The sequence below is a fragment of the Anabrus simplex genome, chromosome 1 (assembly GCF_040414725.1).
Source record: "Anabrus simplex isolate iqAnaSimp1 chromosome 1, ASM4041472v1, whole genome shotgun sequence".
NCBI classification, from domain to species: Eukaryota; Metazoa; Arthropoda; class Insecta; order Orthoptera; family Tettigoniidae; genus Anabrus; species Anabrus simplex.
Window position 1 is genome coordinate 867,816,238 of NC_090265.1, and position 22,095 is coordinate 867,838,332.

Genomic DNA, 22,095 nt, shown 5'->3' on the forward strand with positions numbered 1-22,095 from the left:
TGGTAAATAAGGTACCCCTACAGGAAAAGATAGAAAAATCGAGACGGCAGTGGTATAGACATGTTTAGAGAATGCAAGAAGATAGGATACCAAGAAGGGTGTTAGAAATATAGTTGAAGGCAAGGAGACCTAGAGAAAGACTGAGGAACAGTTGGCTGCAAGGTGTAAAGAAGAGCATTGAGGCAAGAGCAGGGAACTGGACGACAGTGACAGAAGAGAAGTGGTGGATGGACAGAAAATGATGGAGAGGCTTATGTTCCAACCAGACCCAGCCTGTGGTTGGAAACTGCTCCAGAGGATGGTGATGGACCTTGCGATTCAAATGGTTCTTCAGTTGTGTTTCTCATTTCTTGAAGTCCCGCTATTAACAGTTTTTGCTTTTCCAATTCGTTTATAAAACTTTCAAGTTTTCCAGTTTTCAGTAAGGAATTACCATAATATTATGTATCGCTATGTTGTTTATTAATTTGTTTATGTTGAATCTTATATTTATTTGATTGCAAACACTCCTACTCATTGCCGTCTTTCAGCTGGCTACCCAGCAACCCCGAAGTAGCCTTCTATTCTCGGTTGTTTAGACAAGATGGTGGAATTGTTTTGCTAAAAGATCTTTTCATAATTGACTATTAAAGGTAATGAACCTTAATTGGAGCGAATTCCAAATTGCAACTACGGTTATCAACTGTAGCGGTGGATGTTGTGTGTTCAATCCGTGAGAGCTATTTTATTTCTCTCGAGTCTGCTGGGACCCCCGCTATCCGTCACCTGGGATACGCCACGTCAAGAGTATTACCTCTCCGCCTGCTATGACAGCATAGTAGGTTTGTTGAATTTTATTAATTATTTTGTATGCATGAGCGAAAATTATTATTATTCTGTTAGAATAAACTTGGAGCTGGCGTAGAATGAGGTGTGTTATTGCTTGGAGCCCAAAAGGTTAATAAATCCACTTTTCCTGATATCCTCAGTCCTTCTTTTCTCAAAAGGTTGCTACGTCATTTTCATAATTTATCAGTGATATTTTCAACTGTTGTGTCCATATACTTTCTCTCACTGTAGAAAATTGTGAATGACCCTCTTTTTTATTTTTAATTACTTTTCTCTCTACTTCAACAGAGAATGTTGCTAATGCAAAAAAGAAGAAGAAGAAGGACCCTGATGATGAAGCATTTGAGGAAAGTGATGATGGTGATGAAGAAGGGAGGGAAGTTGATTATATTTCAGATTCTTCTGAAAGGTGAGTATTGAGTTGGTTGAAAGAAATTCAATACAACTTAAGTTGTTTTGCACATTTTGTTTATTCATATTGTATTCAAGCTCTTGAGGCCTTTTCAGTCATGTAATTGCCAGCATTTCATCCCAGTTTAGCAGCAGGCTACTCTGCTGGATTGCCACACCTAGGGTTGTCAGGTTTTTTAATACAGATAAGAGACACGGCACAACATGACCACATTTGCTCAAGAAAACACTGAGATATTATTTACTGTACTGTAATTACATTTATAGGACCATGCAGTGACATTGCACTAGGAAAGATGTACAGTATTTATTTATTTTAATTTTTAGTCAACATAGGACAACTTAGTCGGGTTTTGGAGGTTTTCCTTCTTTTTGTCAGCCAAATATCATTTCATCTTTTCTGAATGTAATTTTCTTTCTGCTTCTGGAATCACTCTTCCTACTCTCTGCTTGTTGATTTTTGTCTGTAGTCTAGTGTGTTTATCATTCAATATGTTTAGCGTATTTGTTTTGTATTTTAAATCTCTACTGTAATATGCAACTCTCTCATGTCTTCTTTAAGTTCTGTGATCCATCTAATATTATTCTTACTCTTGCTCTTCCATAATTTTTCTATTATTTTTCTACTGATTCTATTTTCTAGTGACTATATTAGATGGCCTAAGAATGATATTGGTTTCTTTTTTATTGTGCTAGTCACAGTTCTAAACTGTCTCATTGGAATCTGGTCTCCAGACTCAGTTTATTTGATAATTTCTCAGGTTCTCACTATTCTCCTTTCTAACTTGAGTACTCTATTTATTGCAACTGTGTTTGTTGTTTTGAATAATGTTTCACATGCAGTATGTAATTTGTGGCTGGATGACTGTTTTGTAGTGTTTCAATTTGGTTGCTATTGAGACACACTTTTTATTATATGTATTCTTGGTAACATGCTGTGCTGTAACCAGTTTATCTATTCTGTTTTGCCATGCTGGTTTCTCGTTCAGGTTATGTGTGATTATTTCATCTAAATATTTGAATTTTTCTACAATTTTTATTTCTTGGTCTCCCAGCTTAATTTTGTTTGCAAGCAGAAGTTAAGTTAGCATAATTTGTTTTTTCAAATGAAATTTTCAAACCAATTTTTTGATCTATTTCCTGTAAAGTTTTTATTTGTTGTTTTGTTTCCTGAACATCGTTGGCCAGAAGAGCAAATCCTAGACAGTTCAAATGTATGTTATTCTTCTGGGTTCTAATTTTTATATTTTTCGAGTTATTCTTGTACCATTCCGTCATAACATACTCTAGTGCACAGTTAAAAAGAAGAGGTGACAATCCGCCACCCTGTCTTAAACCAGTTGTTACCAAGAATGGTTCAGAAAATTCTCCTCTGAACTTAATTTTAAAAATTGTATTAGTTAGTGTAAATTCAATCAATTTGATTAGCTTTGGGTGAAGTCCGAAATGTCTTAAAATTTTTAATAATGATGGTCTGTGAATGGAGTCGTAAGCTTTCTTGAAATCTATAAACGTTATTGAAAGTGGCTTGTTTCGTTTTCTGTAATATGCCATGTTTAGTTTCAAAGTTATTATTTGTTCAGAGCAGCATCTCCGAGGTCTGAAGCCTCTCTGTTATTCACCTAACTCTTGATAAAGTTATTTTTTAATCCAGTTGTATAGTATCTTAGAGAAAAATCTTGTACGTGCACTCAAGGATGGAAATACTTCTATAGTCATCTGGATTACTTCTTTCACTTTTATTATGAATTGGATTAATTATAACTGTTGTCCATTGTTCTGGGAATTTTTCTGATATCCAAATCTTCTGTAATATCATATGGAGGGATGTAAGAGTTGCATTGCCAATATATTTCCACATCTCTGCAAAAACCTGTTCTTCTCCACATGCTTTGTAGTTCTTCATTTCTTTAAGCACTGTTTGAACTTCTTTTGCTGTAGGTAGGTTTATATTTTCTGGTTTAGTTTTTATCGGAATATGTGTATAAATTAATAACAGCTTTTCAGGTTCATCACTGTTCAAGAGCTTGTTAAATGCTTCAGCCATGATTTCTGCGTTTTCCTTATTGTTATGCACGATTTTTCCATCTTTATTTTTCAACAATGATGTGGGAAGGGGGGGGGGGGTGTTGTATTTTTGCAATTGTTTACCAAAGGCTTTGTAATAGTCCCTAGAATTGATTGTGTAATAATTTTCCTCAGTATAGTTATCTTTTTGATATTTTGTCTTGAATTGTTCTAATCGTTTGGGTGAATTCTTTTCTGACATTCTTGAGGTCCATGGCATTTTCTTCTGTTGTGGGCTTGAAATTTCAACCAAGCTTGATGTCTTTCTTCGTGCAATCTATCACAATCAGAGGTCCACCAGGCCTGTCTTTTCCTTGGAACAGTATTTATTACAGTATTTTGCTGTTTCATTTCCTACATAAAAAGTTTAAAACCTGTATTTTTCTTCACTTTTAGACTTTTTCAATAATGCCAAGTCTCTCTTAATAAAGTAATGACATTTCTGATAACAGTGATCAAAATTAAGTGAGGTGTGAATTTCTGACTTTGTCACAGTTGCTGAAAATCTATTCTTTTCAACATTCCATTTGTTTTAAAGAATTCAAAAATTAATATGTGCATTCAAACCAGATGTACTTAGAACATAACATATTTGGAACATCATCTAAATTAACTTTAGAGAAAAAGTTCACCTATAGTGTAGAATTACTAGATGAAGAAAAATGATCTGAAGTGCAGGATCGGTAAATAGATAATTTTAACCATGGCAGAAGTGGGTTGTTTAAATATGGTGAAAAGAAAAGGGCATCCCGAGAAAGTACTTCAGACACTCAAATGCGGGAAATCCCGTATAATACGGGACACCTGGCAAACCTAGCCACAGCCGGGCTGAGTGGCTCAGACGGTTCAGGCGCTGGCCTTCTGACCCCAACTTGGCCGGTTCGATCCTGGCTCAGTCCGGTGGTATTTGAAGGTGCTCAGATACGTCAGCCTCGTGTCGGTAGATTTACTGGCATGTAAAAAACTCCTGCGCGACAAAATTCTGACACCTTGGCGTCTCCAAAATCCGTAAAAGAGTAGTTAGTGGGACGTAAAGCAAATAACATTATTATTAAGCCTAGCCACATCTCTCCAAAATGCTGGCAGCTAATGCACCGTTGAGACACTGCTGTAAGTCTCTTTTATAGGACAATGCAGTGACATTGCACTAGGCAAGATATGTACCTCCACTTGTGTGAATGCTTGCCTTTGGTGTTTATATAAAAAAAAAACTAGCTGTAGTACACAGGTTTTTCTTTTTCTAATGTTTACTTTTAGGATTTATCATCATCATCATCCATTTCCTTTGTCCAGCTCCCTCCAGGTTGGGATGTATTTGTATATTTGTGTGTATGTACAGTATGTCCAACCCTTGTCCCATTTCTCTGTGTGGTAAAGTATGAAGTGAGATTAATCTTTGTATCGAGATTTTATAGCCTGATGCTCTTCCTGACGTCAACATGACGTGGTATATGATAGAAGGAAGGGAGAGGGTGAAACCCAGTGCCAGCACATAGCGTGCTCCAGTTGAATAGAACCAAGGGGTCTGCTCAAACATAATCTCACACAATGAAATAAAGAAAATTAAAACATGATTCAAAGACGAAGAGAAATCTATACTGGCTTTCCTGTGCAAGTACTTTATTCATTGGATTACTGTAGTGAATGCATTTTAGATGCCTTATACTTGCACGGAAAGTATCCGATGCCCTTAAAACCATCAACAGCGTCACGGGCACTCACTCCATGTGAGAACTCCAGAGAGGTTTAGAATTTAACCCAGGCTTTTGGCATGCAATCTAGTGATAAGAAATTGTCTACCACCACCTCTCCTACTCTGATGATGAAAATGTTTTCGACCAACGGGCCTCGAACTGGCTAACCACGGTGTCAGACCGTATAGACTTCGCGCCTTAATGATCATGCCAGTGACTTATTCACGTGCATTATTTGAATAATGTAAATGCACCTTGTTAGATACAGTTTTGGTAATACAGTTGTTTTTCCATGGCATTTGAAAGGTTTCAACTGTGAAGCAAGGTTAATTACGTGCAGTAACGGGTCCTACAACATCTTGTGACGCCAGAAGGGTTGGCATTTCCGAATTACGAGTTGACGGTTAATACGAAATCACATAATTCGAAGTCCGATTTTTGCGTCTCAACAACTTCGAATTAACAAGGTTTTACTGTATTCTTGTCCTTCTATCAGTCCTTTCTTGTGATTTAAAGAAGAAAAAACCTTTATAATGTTTCATATCTCTATTTAGAATGATAACCAAAAGTTTGTTAATACTAATTTCCTTTTCAGATATTAATAATAATAATGATGATAATAATATCTCCATTTAGAATCATAATCGTAAGTCTAGAACCTTTAAAGACCAGCAACAACAACAATCACCATCATCATCAATCTCCCTGAATTTTAACCTAAATTTTTAACCTGTTTTGAAGTATTAAATAGCTGCTTTCTCTCTCTATTTTAGTGCTTCTGATCACGAAACAAAGGCTAATAAAGAACTGAAGGGTGTTGAGGAGGAGGATGGGCTACGTAAGCTACTATCTTCTGGAGAAGAGGATGAGGAAGAAGAGGTGAATTTGTTGATTATATCAGTATATGTAGAGTGCATTTGTATCATGTGAGTAATTTATGTATTTTTTTTAATATGTATCATTTTTGCAATGTGAAGAATAGGCTCTTTACAGAAGTGTTTATTTTTTAATGTGATATTACGCATAGAGTATGCAAGATTAGTGTTAAAGGTAGAATTATTTTCATTTACTTTGTCAACTGTTGATAGAATAATTATTTATTGTCATATTAATATTGTTAAGATACATAGTTCTCTGTAGCTTTGTTTTAATGTAAAGTTGTAGGTACTGTAGCTTTTGAGGAGATACAAGGATTTGTAGAGCTCTCCCCAGGAGACATACACAAGAAATTATGACCTGTATGTGTGCTAGATAGGTGTTCCCTAATTTTACACACTTGTGTATCCTTTTTAAACTAATTTATGTAAATTGTAGCCTTGTTTTTTAAATAGTAGCTGCTTTTTAAAAATACTTTACTTTTGTTCAGTACCCTACTTAACAGAAATTGTAGAAATGGGGTAATGAATTGTGAAAGGAAACTTGCGACACAGAAAGTACAAACCACAGATTAAATTTTACAATACAGCCAAAACTGGTTAGGACATTTTTTGGGGGGACCGATAAAAAAGTCATAAAGAGGAAATTTGCTAAACAGTTTAAAAAATATTGTGCTGATTAAATTTAACATTAGGTTTGAACGTAAAAATAAATGCAATAAAAAGAAACAAACAAGTGTTTACAATTATAATTAATGAAATGAATAAAGAAATAATGTACATGTTAAGAACACCAACATAATAAAACAACAAGGGAAAATGTTCTTTGAAATGCAAACTATACACGTCGGTATTTGCATAAAAATTTTGAAACACACAAAAACTGCGAAGAATTTGATTCAGAATAAAGAAACACATTTAAAAATACACAGAGGAACTTGCACATCAGTTGCGTGAAGAAACATTTCTAAAGTAGACTACTACTTCTTTCATTACAAATTACATACAAGAGTACTAAGTTTGGTAACGAGTTGGCCCTGCAGTTAGGGGCTCGCAGCTGTAAGCTTGCATCGGGAGATAATGGGTTTGAACCCCACTGTCGGCAGCCTTGAAGACGGTTTTCCGTGGTTTCCCATTTTCACACAAGGTAAATGCTGGTTCTGGACCTTAATTAAAGCCACGGCCACTTCCTTCCCACTCCTAGGCCCATCCCATCCCATTCCATTGCCACCATAAGACCTATCTGTGTCAGCGCGATGTAAAGCAAATTGTAAACGTTTCGTAACATTATTCATTATGCTGTCATCCAGAACAAAACTTGACATATAACATTGCACTATGTCCATAGCTTCTACAGCTGCTGAATGCATTGGTATTGCTGTGAAGATCTCACCAATTTCATTTTTAACCTCGGGTTCTTGCTTGTTACTGTCTTTATCAATCGATCATCAGGTATTCTTGAATTTCGTCTACAGTCTGTACATTCAACATATGCACCATCCTGAGGGGTAGTTTCATCCTTGCACCATATTGGACGATCATTTTTAATATGAACATTAACTTGGGTAACGATTGCTCCGGCTATTTTCCCCTCAATCTCCCATCACTCTAATAGTTCATTTAATGGATGAATGCATAATAAATTTGATGCAAAGTGTCGTTGGCTAAGTTCGCTTTAAATATTCATCAAATACGCAGTTATCGCCTCATAAAATTCTAGCGAAATCGTAACTTAGAATTCTCCCATCAGAATATATGATGTGGTAATCCTTACTTTGCCTCGTGACACCTCTCAGGGATAATTAAATTACTTTTTCGAAAAATACTATATTAACGTGAGGTCAACTGAAGCACCACATTTCCATATCAACAAATTATTCTCGGTACCATTCATCATCCAAAATCATTATTATGTTTTCCAAGTCCAGTCATCCGAATATAAGTGAAAAAAAATAAATAAAATATTTTTAATGGATTAATTCAAAAATTACCTAAATCTTAATAATATCAGCCTATCTCCTAAAATAATAACCTCTAAATTAGAAAATCTATATTTTATTTCTTGATTCCGGAATCACAAAAGAAAATAATATTTATCATTATCAATTATCTTCTTCTTCTTCTATAATAAAGAAATTTTTTGGTTGAAAAATAAGTCTGAGTCCCTAATCCTAATTAAATTTCTTAATAACATTATTTAGTTTAAGTCCAACAGTTCTTGTTACTTTTATACATAATCAACTGATAATTAAAAAAATAATAAAGAAAAATGATTTGAAAAAAAAATGCTTATTTTCCTCATTATCATTTCAACATTATTTCATTATTCACTCTTTTCGGCGTCTTAACGTTAGTAATCACAAGTAAGTTCCAAATTATTTTGGCCCAAAAATGGCTATTTCAAATATATTTTGTTCTTAAATTGAAAAATATTGGTCTCCTCGAAAGTATCATTAGATTAAAATATTCAAATAACATCTTAAATAAATGTAGGTATCGTTCAAAGTTTAATTATCATTGTATTTCTAATAGAAATTGTACCAAACATGTTTTAGGGTTTAGCATTAATTAATCAGGTATCACTGATTCCGTAGGAATGCATTTGGTTAACTCTTATATGTAATTGCGGTAAAGATTTTAAATTATGGGATTATTATTTGAATCAAATTCATTCTTGACAACAAACTTCCAGTAATATTTAGTACAACGTTGGTATAAATTAACTATGAAGACGACAAGTTTCCCTTCATTTATTTCCTATTTGGATATTTCTTCCGAAGACAGTGTATGGTAACCTAAATATACGAAATATGCGGTGTATTACATCGTACGCGTGTACCATTAACCCTATATACCACTCATAACCATTTTATTATTCTGCCGCAAATGGTAATCATCACCATCGGCCCATATTACGTCGTATTTACCGCCAAAGTTACTCATAAATATATCTATCTCTCCGTCTACTACGATTAATTACCATCATATCATATAATTCAATCTCATAAACATATCACGACGAATAATTATTCACATTTGCACATAAACATGCCATTCAAATCATAAATTCTCTCTGTAAACATATATCATCACCAACATGACGGCAAATCATTCCAACATCACATTACTTTACTACAATGGTACTCTTTTGGGTTAAAATTCATATATCATACGCGTAAACACGCTAGCTTAAAAATGATATGCATATATAAATCAAATAAGTTAATATCTACTCACATTTCATTGCGTCGTATCGGTAAACACATTCAGGTTATTCGTAAACCAACTATCTTCTTCAAGAATATATTTAAGGTTACGTCACTTTAAATACGAAGTTTTTATCCCATAATGGTTAGAAATTACATTCCAAAACTCTCCTGGTTTAGTTTTACGCATTCCTATCTTATGGCATAGATTGTAGAATCTGGAAGAAGTACCTATTCCCCTGTTAGTAATAATAGCTCAACGTGGACAATTTCATTTCGAAGATAACAACGTCTGTGATTTTATCACGAAGAACTAGGTTAAACAACGTACCAAATATACACTATAATATCATTACAAATTTACTACATATCAATTTCAAGAAAATAAAATATCTCTTTGGAACTTATCTTGTGATCACTGACGTTAGATGGTCGGCTTCGGACTGGATGTTGTCATCTAGGGATTGCGTCGTACAGCTTCATCCTCTGCTACGTCACCATCAGGTTGTGACTCGGGACTCGGAATAGCAGTTACAGCTGGGCGGTATCCGTCAGACAGCCGGCTCCATATCCAGTTTAGCCTTGCATCATGATGTTGCAGTCAATCATAACAGAAAGAAACATTTCCAAACCATGAATTAGTTTCATATCCATACTCTCAGGAATAAATATCAGGCTTGTAATTAATGTCAGGTTTTTAAAACAATACTTCAATATTAATCTTTAGTAGCAATTTGACAGTTAAATTATTGCAAGTTATTTCTGTAAATATTCTCTTTTCTGTTCGGCTCATCAATTTATACTTCGTAATATTTAACTTGGTTGCTTGTACGGACTTGAATATCCACTTCGACTACTGTTAGGGTATTTCCTAACTCTCTTCACGATATTCCTTTGTGAATGTCTGTTTTCCAATTTATTCTCTCACTTCGCGAGTTCTCCACTCGGTAACTTGTATAATATCTCCTTTCTATTCACACGAAGACTGGCTATATTTCTTGAGGATAAATTTATTTCGATTTTACGTTGTGGATTTTTTTATTGTTCAGCTTCTTGATCTTGTTTTAACAATATTGAAAAACCTTCTATTATTTTATCACGGCCGCATGGATCCTTGACAATTTTCCGTCTCGGTCCGTGATCTAGGCATCTTTAATTCATCAAATAAATATCTTTGCCGTCACGTGCACGGCCTTCTTGAATATATACACGCTCGTAAAATGTATACACTTCGAAATCACGGCCTAATTTACTTAATATATGCATTCCTTTGTGACGTATGGCCCAATTACGTAATATTCGCGATCATTACCGTGCATGGCAAACTTATAACTTCGTATGACGACCTTCATTCCGACATTAGGACGATGAAAACGGTACACATACATGGCAATATTCACCTTTTCTTTGTCTGCCCCAAGCTGGCTATATTCTTCATCATATGATCAGTGCTTAGTGTCTAAATAAACAAAGCCCACTTTGCAGAAACAATTTCAAATTGTGGTCTTGTTTACAGATTCCCAAGCAGATTTTAAGAAATTTGTGACATCCAAAACTGAGATTTTACGAAAAGCCGTTTCCAGGAAAGCCATCTCTTCTGCACAAGCATCTTTCTATATTTTTGCTTCACACACCTGATGATGCCCTGGTCCAGCAGTTGGAGATGGCTTGTACTACGCCCTCTTGAAGCACTGGGAGACCTCTACACTCAGGGTCTTGACGGGTTCTTCTCGTTGGGGGGCTATTTCAGAGAGTCGCAGTACCTCGGCTGGTTAAAGTGGCTGGATTGGTACGTAACCTTGGTTGGTTCAGGTGTCTATGTTCAAGTGGTAGCGAATCGTGTCTCTCGTAGGAGGTCGGATTGGGAATCCTATCGGGCTACCTAGTTCCGGAGTCTAATTTGCAGAGTATCTCTTCAATTTCATGACATGTCTATGCATTGAGGTTTCCAGTTCGTCGCTGTTCTGTTTGGATTTCCTATTTCCATGACTTATACGATGCGTGTAGCAACATTGACTTTGTTTCTTTTTTGTGGTTAGAGTTTCTCATAATTCATTGTGGCCATGAGGTTAGACCTTGATTTGGTTTACAGGTGGGGTTATTTACGGCTAATTATTAATGACAGGATGGAGATATTCTGGGTTGGATTCCGTTTATTCATTGAAATAACCCTAGCTAACTAAGAAGAAACCAAAGTGTAATCTAACTTTTAACTTTTGAAATCATTTCCATCGAAACGAATTAATTGACTTGTCCCTATCTCAACATAATGCAGTGGTATTGGTTTAAGCAATTCTTATTCTCCAAGCGCTAGTCGTGAACACGAACACAAGTTTACAATTATTTATTAACATTAACCTTGGAATTGATAACCATTTTTGAGATCTCATTTAACCTGTTCCGTCTGAATGAATCAACCTATCTGATAATATTCTTTGCTTAATTTCATTGAAATGGGTACCTTCATGTCATATTTTGTGCAAGGCATACATTATAGGGAGTTTTGCTTTTATTTGCGTTGAATAAGTCCAGCCAATAATGCCTTTCATGTGTTAATTACCCTAACTGATATCAGTGATCATTACTATATCCTAATTAAATTATATTGTCCTGAGGATGCTCGTCTTAACGCAACAATAACTGCACGCCCATCCTCACACATACCTTCGAGGATCACTTTGACTTAACACTGCTGCATGAAATGAATGATAGCAAAACAACACATGGAACAGTAAGAAATATTTACACTCATGTGTCAATCAGCATCACATGATATCCCTACTACTTAAAATTAATGACTATGCCCATGAAGTTCTACATTTAACCTGACTGATATCATGGTACGTATCCTCGCAGCCATGTGTGTGGTAAACTCCCTACACGCCGCAAGCATATCGCTATCGTACCAGCCGACAATCGTAAAAACGGAACGTGGATTTCAAATACGGCATCCGGAATGTCGTGGTAATAGATTGAATCACAGTAACCAACATCGCATCGCAATTAGTAATCATCAACATCATTACCTTAGCATACACTTACATATGAGCATTATGATCTCAGTATACACTTACATATGAGCATTACAATCTTAGCATACACTTATATATGAGCATTACGTATCCATTTACATGATCTAGTTCCATAATAACCATAACACATTTGAATGGCATGCTCTTCGTGACGAATTGCACGGTGAACTTTCACTATCACATCTCAAATTATTTCACAACTTTCATTGCACAGCACATTTCACTATATGAATCACTTAAATACACGTGAGCTCACCCACGCCTCATTAGCATACCTCGATATCACACTGCACTGAGTTATTTACCACCACAATAACTATCACCATTGTTTGCACTTAATACACGCTTGGCACTCACATCATCATTACTATATTCACTTCACGTCGACTCATATTCTTATTATTACTCGTAGCTTCACTGTTTATTGTATTACTTACCTGTACAATATCTTCCTTGATACCATGATATGCCGTAGCCTCCTTCTCATTATCATAATCATAGTAAACATGCTGCATTTAATCATTCGAAGAATAATTCGCCCTTGAATTCACGAAGTTCACTATCTCGCTACTCGAAACAAATCACATCTCCATTACCCATGTGTTACCGGTATTTACTTCATAATAAATATGCTCAATTTCTGCTGTAACACATGTCACATGTGCACGCATAAGCGTGTACCTTGTACCTTTCAGTAATTACGATGCAACACAATGTAAACAGTGCCGACGTCGAATTCTACCATAAACAATCATACACTCACAAGATACCGTAAAATTTCTAACACCATGTCACCAAACGCGTTTATAAATTACTACAGGCCAACTAACTCAATATCTAATCACTCATTGTGTGCTTATTCTCGCGTCTTAACGAACTACTTCAGGATGTGTATTTACACTACTATCTACATGATGACTACTAAGAAATGCAATACAATGAAACATGAAAAAGCATTATTATTAAGATGAAGACCAGGGTGGAGGAAGCGCATGGTCTATGTAATCCTTCCCCGTAACCACGCCATAGTGTCAGCTGGACCCGCTTTTACAATTTAGCTCTCCATGTTTTCGTATTTGTTACCTGGGTACATCATTGTAATTTTTATCTCACTCTCATGTAGATCACACCTGAAAAAGGCTAACATTAGATTATCAAGTATACACAAATTCATTGTTAAGTTTAACAATGCATATACTTCCAGCTGTATGTAACTATTCATAAGATACCGACATTCTTTTTCAAGTACCACGTTGATTTTCCTATAACAGAATTGCTAGGCGGGCAATAATTCTATTGTGGAGATTTATCTCCCGTATACAGTTATCAGACTGTGCCTCTTATAATGGGCTACTGATAAGTTCACCTGCATACACCCCAGCGTCAGTGGGTAGGGTCTGACACATCCCACTCTGATGAGTCTAGTGTCAGACCTAAGATGAAACATCTGAACACTCATTTACTGCGTACGTCGTATATTATACCTCCCTTTATACACTCAACTTGCATACGCTTTGATTTCTATTAATATATACCAATAATTCGCTTGTTTAACAACCACCTTCCTTGAGCTTCACATATATCGACTGCACACTACCATTACATCAACAACAATAGCAAAAATCCATACTCTGCCTTTCTCATCCAAATAAAGACATAGAACAGAAGTGTGTCATACTAGATGTGGAAGTTAATCTTAAGTACATACTTATGTCCATCGATACCTAGATGTCGCCACCGTCACTCTTACCAACTCTTGCTGTTTTACATTATAAAACATTACCCAGCTTGTATGATCTTTGGTTTCGTCTTACTTAATACATTCTATATTCTACATTTAGCTTAAATTTAACATTTTATATACATGATTTTACACATCTTTCCGCTCAAAAATGAATGTAAAGTCTCTATCTTCACGCTCACTTTCTCGTGTTTTCGTCACATGTAGTTGAGTTCATGTCCAGACTGTTCCGGCGCCATGTTTCCGGACCTCGTGTTCGCTGTCGTCAATCGCGCTGTGGCACTCATTCCACATGGAAACGGCTCAGTACAGTATGCGGGAAGAAACACTAGACGTACAATTCTCAAATAAGATGTATCAGTTGAGTGGGTATGACATTGGTTAATGAACAATACAATTTTCCTCTGCTGCACTCCCATTCTGACATCAAGTTATTGCAAGAAGTTCTCAAAAATTGACGACGTCATCCAAGCATAGGTATTTGACGTGTACTGGCATGGAAAGGTACGTACATTCTTAAAACTGCTCGGATTCTTCCATTTCCCTATTATGAGTGGCGTCAATTTCTCTGTACCATTCTCATTGCAGCATAACACTGTCAGTCTCTCTTTACCGAGATTACCTCCATCGCATTTCTCACCCTTGAACGCATATGTTTTATCAGAAAGAAGCAGGAAAAATAGCCCCGCTTCATCTCCATTAAAAACATCATCAGGGCTATAGTCCTTTTAAGATTTCTGGCAGTGTCGTATCTCTCCATGTCTGAACAGTAATTGATATTGACACTGGCAGCCTCCCCACATACAGATTCCTATGAAAGTGGGGTGAACACAACAGTAGTAGGGCTCAAATACTAAGTGACTCACAGGCCGCGTTGAACACAATCAGTGACAAGCACAATGTCAATCCAATACCTGCTACTATAAGATCTAGGCCGTAGCAGTGCTCCCACGTTTGTCTTTCCGGGATTCGAGGACACACCGGTTCTCCTGGAAATGAAAAGGCAGACATCCTCGAAAAAGCAGCCTCCTCATCCAACATAGAAATCACCTACAACAGATCATTCCCAAACTATGCAAAAGGCCAAATCAAAACACATCTAGTAAGACAGTGTAAAACCTCTGGAATTAAGCACAAAAGGGTCTGTCACAAGAAAATTATTTCCCCGACATACACAGCCGATCCCAGTGCAGAACATTAGTGCCCGAATTAACTCTCACTCAGTTTCTCTCCATCCATGGAAAGTTTAAGTGCTACTTTGAATGCTTCAAAATTAACATTGCAAGTGATTACTTGTGCTTTTGTGGATCTTTAGAAACGGTGGACCATTTACTGTTTGATTGTGCCCTGTTTGGAAGGACAAGATTCGAACTTGAGTGTCACCTAAAGAATTGTAATGTGGAATTTTCAAAGCCATTATATAATCTATTTAGGAAATTCTGCTGCTACAAACAGTTCCTTAAGTTCATTCACCACATCTTCTATAATTTAGTTTCCTAATTTTGTGTCGAGGACCAATAATTAAAAAAAAAAAAAAAAAAAAAAAAAAAAAACTGTCACCCTAATATACTCGTGTACAAAAGCATTCAAACTGTCAGGATATTTAACCACTCAGGCTGGTTCAGTGTACATATCACGTCCGCAAGATTCTACTCATTCAGCCGGTTCGACATACCACACACAGATGGTGCAGGCGGGAGTTAGAATGCCTATTACTCATGTAACACTGCTGCTTCGTGTGATTTGTTTTCACCTTATGAATCGAGAAATTACATACTTTCATGCCATCTGTTTCGTAATTAGAACTAATACGACATTGATCGATATCTGTTGCTTTTGAATCATATTGATAAGGGATAGAACATGAGACATGCTCTATTTAGTTTCAAGGTATTTGCTTTAAAAGGTATCACGTCCTTTCCTGCCATGTCGAGAATATTTTGTGAACTATATCTAACTTGAAAATTCTTGCCACTTAATGAAGGGGAAGCACTGAAAGCAAATAATGCTGCACAGATATTTTTTTGCTTTGCAGGCTAGCGGCTACTCAGTCGCAGAGGAATGGCAGGGCCATCTCATTCTCTTACGGGCGCGGAGATGATTGGTTTGATAGATGACAGTAGTGGAAGTGATGTATCGGGAAGCAATATTTTTGGTAGTGATACGGGCAGTGACCATGCGTAGCAAGAGATTGCTGGAGAAGTGGTAGACAGCACAGATGATGAAGAAGAAATAGCTTCAGCCATAATAACTTCGTCCGCTGTTCTGTGGTTGAAGCGATAGGTAGTAGTCACGAGCACACGGAAGATCCCCTTCATGGGTGTGCCAGGTATAAGAAAGCATTTCACGTCTATTTTAAATCTTTTTAGCTATTTTTCGACGACAAAGTGATTGACGTAGTTGTTCGAGAAACAAATAGGTATGCGGCAGAGTGTATACTTGGCGCGCCCTTACAGGGGAGGACATTTATGTGTTCTTGGAGCTTGTAATGTTCATGTGGACAGAAGCCCACCCTGAAGAGCTATTTCACCAGGGATGGATTTTTAGAAACCCTTACATTCCCTCAAACAATGGCAAGGCGCAGGTTTTAACTCATCTTGCGATATTTACAATTTGTTGATAATTCTACACGGGATACATACACAGGAACTGAAAAGCTTTTCAAAATTCAGCCTTTCCTGGAAATTATAAACGGACATTTTCAGACAGCCTACATTCCCACCGAAAATGTTTCTATGTACGGGTCCCTTACACTGTGGAAAGGCAGACTTGGAATAAAAATTTATATTCCGTTATATATTTTTGTAAATATTGCGTGTGATTATGGACAACCCTAAACAGCAGCTGTCACATATATTGCTCAGAAATATTTGACTTATCTCGGCAAGTAGTCCTAAAATTTTCATTATGTTATATTTCGTAGATTAAACATTATGAATTCTCTATGATGGTGTCTAAACCTCTTCTGAGCTTCAATTTAAATACTGCCTGAAAAGTGGGCAGCTTTGGATTAAATTGCCAGCTTGATGGGTTAATAAATACATAATAAATAAATAGTTTTTAATAAATGCTACCTTGCTGCATAGTCTGGGCCATGAAATGATGTTCTCTACCTAATCCTTACCCAGGCCAGTTGTCGCTGGCGTGTTGTGCGTGCAACGTGACCGAGAACGCTGATTTAAATTCCTTATGGCAGGAGCTAGGAACATACTAAAAAGTGACATATTGAATATAGTTGTTAATCAAGTATAACTCATCATTTTATAATATTTCTGTTATCTGAATAGTCTGTAATAACTGTTACATAGATCACTAGCCAGTGGAAACATTGTCAATGAGATTGTTGAGTTTGCTTTGATGCTCTCAGTTTCTTGATATCAGACTCAAAAAATGTAAAATACAGTTCACCATTCGCTTCGAGGCAGGTGTTGCAGTATGTGTAAACAAATTTTAACATTTAACTATGCTTCCAAAATGTTCAAAAATTTATTCTCGTATATTATTTTGTGATGGTGTGATGGTGTTATACATCTTATAAAAATAATTGTTTCATGTGGGTTTTTCTGTGGCCTCTAAAACAAAAATGATACAAGTAATTATCGTCAATATATTCATGGGGATTTGTCATTTACCTCTGTCGGGTGCATCCCATTGGTATTGGGAAAGCTCACCAGCTTTATAGTCAGCAAAGTTGGAGGGTAGTAGAGAAATGAAATGCCTACCGTGAAAAAAAGAAAAGAACTGGACTGGTCCTCCTGGTTGGGGGTTGCACATGGGTTAACAACCCTTTTGTGGAAAACAATGCTTGTTACGAAAATTTCACATATGCCTCGGATGATATAATTATGATGCTCATAATAAGACGACTATTGGCTGGAAATCGGATATGAGAATTGGTACATGGAATGTACGAACTATGTATAAATCTGGATTTTTTGAATGTTCAGTCAGCAGTTAGAAAAATACGAAATTGTGGTTGCAGCAATACAGGAAACAAGATTGCTGGGAGCAGATATACATGATATGGAAAAGTATTCCAACCCACTATCATTGCAGAAAGCCTGCATAATGAAAGTACAGTAGGACCTCGATAATTTGAAATCGGTTAATTCAAAATTTTGCCTAATTCGAAGCAGCTCTTGCTCTCGGTAACATGAGGTGCGGTTTTGCATGTTATTTAAATCGTTTAATTCGAAATACAGATAATTCGTAATTCGAAGAACAATGTCGGTCCCGTTACCGAAATTCAGACTTTTAATTCGAAACTGCCTTTATATTTTGAAAAAAATAGTATGTTACAGAGTAATTTAAATTCAGATATTCTCTGCGTCATGAAAGAATGCATTTTCCGCAATGTTCACGGGCAACTTTGTGCGCATTTTCACCTACTTCGGCATGTCTACAGTGTGCTTCATATCTGCTATGTTCGAGCGGAATCATAATTATTTTGTATTCGGCGTTTTAAGGAACACCACAATATCACGTAGCAGGCAGTGTGTGGAGAGGTAAAATCCGCGAACTGCGAACACTGGCGATGCCGACATTTGGTGAAAAAGCGTGGCTTATAGTCTATAATCAATTCGTACGCACAAAACAATATTGTCAGTGCCGATGAAACTGCATTGTTTGTTTGTTTTATGTTTTAAATGCTGAGGCCAAACAGACTTATGGTTTTTAAGGAGAGAATAGCCAGCCGGGAAATGTACTGTGTTGTTATGCAGTGCACACGGAAGCGAGAGACTTCCTTCCCCCATCATAGGAAAGTTTGAAAAGCCATAATGTTTTAAGGGCGTCGGGCACTTTTCATGCCAGTACAAGGCATCTAAAAATGCAAACAGTACAGTAATCCAAAAGATAAGGCATTTGCACAGGGGAGCCAGCATAATTTTGACACGCCCCCTCACTCAAGTGATATCAAAATGGTGTCCGGCTAGTGACACCATGGGTAAGCATATCACAACAAGGAAGCAACAACATACGAGGGCAGATCAGAAAAGTTGCACTTCCCAGTTATGGCCATTTATTACACCACCTATACAACAGCAACACGACTATAACGACATACACTGTAACGTCACTTTTCCACATAGTTTCCAAGAGACTCCAAATATTTCTGCGGAGCCCCAAGGTCGGCAGCCCTGAAGATGGTTTTCCGTGGTTTCCCATTTTCACACCAGGCAAATGCTGGGGCTGTACCTTAATTAAGGCCACGGCCGCTTCCTTCCAACTCCTAGGCCCTTCCTATCCCATCGTCACCATAGGACTTATCTGTGTCGGTGCGACGTAAAGCAACTAGCATAGCATATATATATAAAATAATATTTCTGCGAATGCACAACCAACTTGTCGATACCGGATGCACAGAAATTTCCTCCAGCGTTCTGCAACCACTCGGAGACAGCGGCCTTCACCTCCTCATTGGTCTGGAAACATCGACCACCGAGCTCCGTTTTGTGCTTAACCGAACAGATGAAAGTCACATGGCGCTAGGTCGGGACTGTAGGTGGATGTTGCCAGACCTCTCACTTGAAACGCTGCAGCAGTTCTCTCGTTTGGCAGGCCTTGTGAGGTATTGCGTTATCATGCAACAAAATCACACCAGCGCTCAATTTCCCCCGGCGCTTCTCTTTAATCGCTTTACACAACCGGTGTAATGTTTGACAATACGACACCGCGTTGATCATCGTTCCTTTCGGCATGAATTCCACATGCAGCAAACCCGCCATGTCAAAGAACACTGTCACCATAACCTTACCGGCTGAAGGTTGAACCTTGACCTTCTTTCGTTGTGGTGATGAGGGGTGCACCCATTCCACCTATGTTCGCTTTGTTTCGGAGGTGAAGTGGTGGACCCACGTTTTGTCGCCTGTGACGATTCGCCGCAGAAACCCGTTGCCGTCTGCGGCATAGCGTTGCAAAAATGCCAGGGAGGATTGGAAACATCCCTTGTGCTCATCGGTGAGAAGACGTGGGACCCATCTTTGACACAGCTTACGATATCCAAGGTCCTCATGAACAATGGCGAACACACTGCCATACGACATGTTCAGCTGCGTCGCGATTTCTCTCAGTTTAATGCGCCTGTTCTGTCTAATGATCGCATTCACACTCTTGACCTTTGCACGGGTCCTGGACGTTGCGGGCCTGCCTTCGCGATAGTTGTCTGTGATGTCCGTGCATCCAGGTTCGAATTGCTGACACCACTTTACGATACCTTGCCGGGAAATGGCCCGCTCCCCATACACAGCACTAAATGTCCGTGCAATTCTTCCTTTTGGCCCATAGGAATCGGATTGTCGCACAACCTCATATTTGGCGTGAACGTCTAGTTGACGCACCATTGCATTTGGCCGCTATTCAAACAATACTAGACGAGACACCACAGCGACCTGCCTAACAGACGTGTCATAAATAAGGGCGTCACTTACGTAAATGAAGAAAACTGCATTACCATATAATCCATAATAAATTAAGCAACCGAGCAATCACTATCACAGAATAAATTTAAATTTGGAAGAGTGAATATTTAACACAAGGGACCCATTTCCCAAGGAACTAAAAGGGGTGGGATCAACAAGGGAACCAGAGCAAGCATCTACAAGAAAAATTTATACACCCTTTTCAAAAAACAACTGTACTACTGTATAATTAATTCAAAAATTAATACAAACTATTACATCTTTAGCAGCAATAAATAGGAGAAAAAAATCAATATTATCTAGTTGGAAGAAATTTTTGAAGTTTCAAGTAAATAAAAATAAATACATGTCATATCTACCATTCTGTTTTTTTTTAAGGAAGAGAAATTTGGTTAAATATAGTGCTTTTTAAATTAGAATAAATAATTTATAAATCCTAAGGCAAGGTTTTTAACAAATAAATATACTATCTCTTAATTTAAATAAATAAATAAATAATTTAGGTAAATAGTACAAAATTTAAGAAAATATAAATTTTTTAAAAACGAAATACTAACCCTAGCAACCTAACTAAGAAAGGAGCTCCTTGAATAGACCAAAAATGTACCATATTACATGCTATCTACACTTAAATAAATTGTCTAAGGACCATTCTTAATGGAGGGTTCACCACACCGAACGCATACCAGAAATAGAAAAATATAAAATGCGTCGCATGAAATGAATCACCAAGACATATCTTGACAAAAAATATCAGTCACATTAGCATACCCCCAAAAATAGAACCGTATTGCATAGTAAAATTAGACACCACCAATATTAGCCCACAAACAGAAAGAAACAAGAGATCATCATTCATATGCTGTACACTTCAAGAGAGAACCGTTCAGGTAATACAAAATGTTAGTAATCACATACTCAAATACACGCTCGTAAGAGAGCAACAACAATAGAGATCCGTGCACAACGGCATCCAGAGGCAGACTCCACACGCGATAAGATAATAATCATAATAATAACAATGCAACAGTAACGTAACGACCAGGGAAAGATAAGAGCAGCTAATCAACAATGACAGAGCAGACACGGTTCGAGGAGAGATAAGGATACTCAATAATGCAAGAATGATGACACGAACGTTATTAAAGCCCTCCATTAACAATGTCCTTACATTCTACAGAAACACTACACATAAAATGAATAATACCGAACTTTACTGTCCCCAAATAGCCCAAAAAATATAACTATCTACCTTAAATTACTTTTAATAATAACTATTATTTTGAAAAATTAGTGTCAACAGAGATTGCTCGGTGTACAATTCAAAATGTACAGTTACAGGGGAGAAACTAACCCGTATTAAAATAATGAAAATAAATAGAACAAGAGGTCGCAATAAAATTTAACGTCAAAACACTGGCTGAATTTACAAGCACGGGCAGCAATAAATCAAATGAAAACAAACCAGCATGAAGGGAACATCACGAGAAATACACACAAAAATTTAGCAGAAATAAAATAAATAATATGAAAAATAAGATGGCAAACAATCAAAACACACCAAGAGTACATCGGACACCACAATGCACATACGACGGCTCCAAAATACAAGTCCACATGACGAACATGAACGACATAAATTACGCCTTGCTTAAAAACATATGAACACCAAACAACGAGCCACACACAAATTTTAGAAAAAGCTTATCAACAAATAAATAAGGGCGTCACTTACGTAAATGAAGAAAACTGCATTACCATATAATCCATAATGAATTAAGCAACCGAGCAATCACTATCACTCACAAGGTAAACACTACAT

The 22,095-nt window shown here is 37.0% G+C and overlaps 1 protein-coding gene across 1 annotated transcript in view; it reads left to right on the forward strand.

Moving 5' to 3' along the window:
• TfIIFalpha (transcription factor IIFalpha) overlaps positions 1-22,095 on the forward strand; it is a 177,239-nt gene that overhangs the window by 116,953 nt on the left and 38,191 nt on the right. Inside the window, exons 8-9 of the mRNA XM_067136495.2 lie at positions 1,117-1,237; positions 5,774-5,879. Of these exons, the coding sequence (XP_066992596.1) occupies positions 1,117-1,237; positions 5,774-5,879 (227 nt within the window). The remainder of the gene's footprint in view (positions 1-1,116; positions 1,238-5,773; positions 5,880-22,095) is intronic.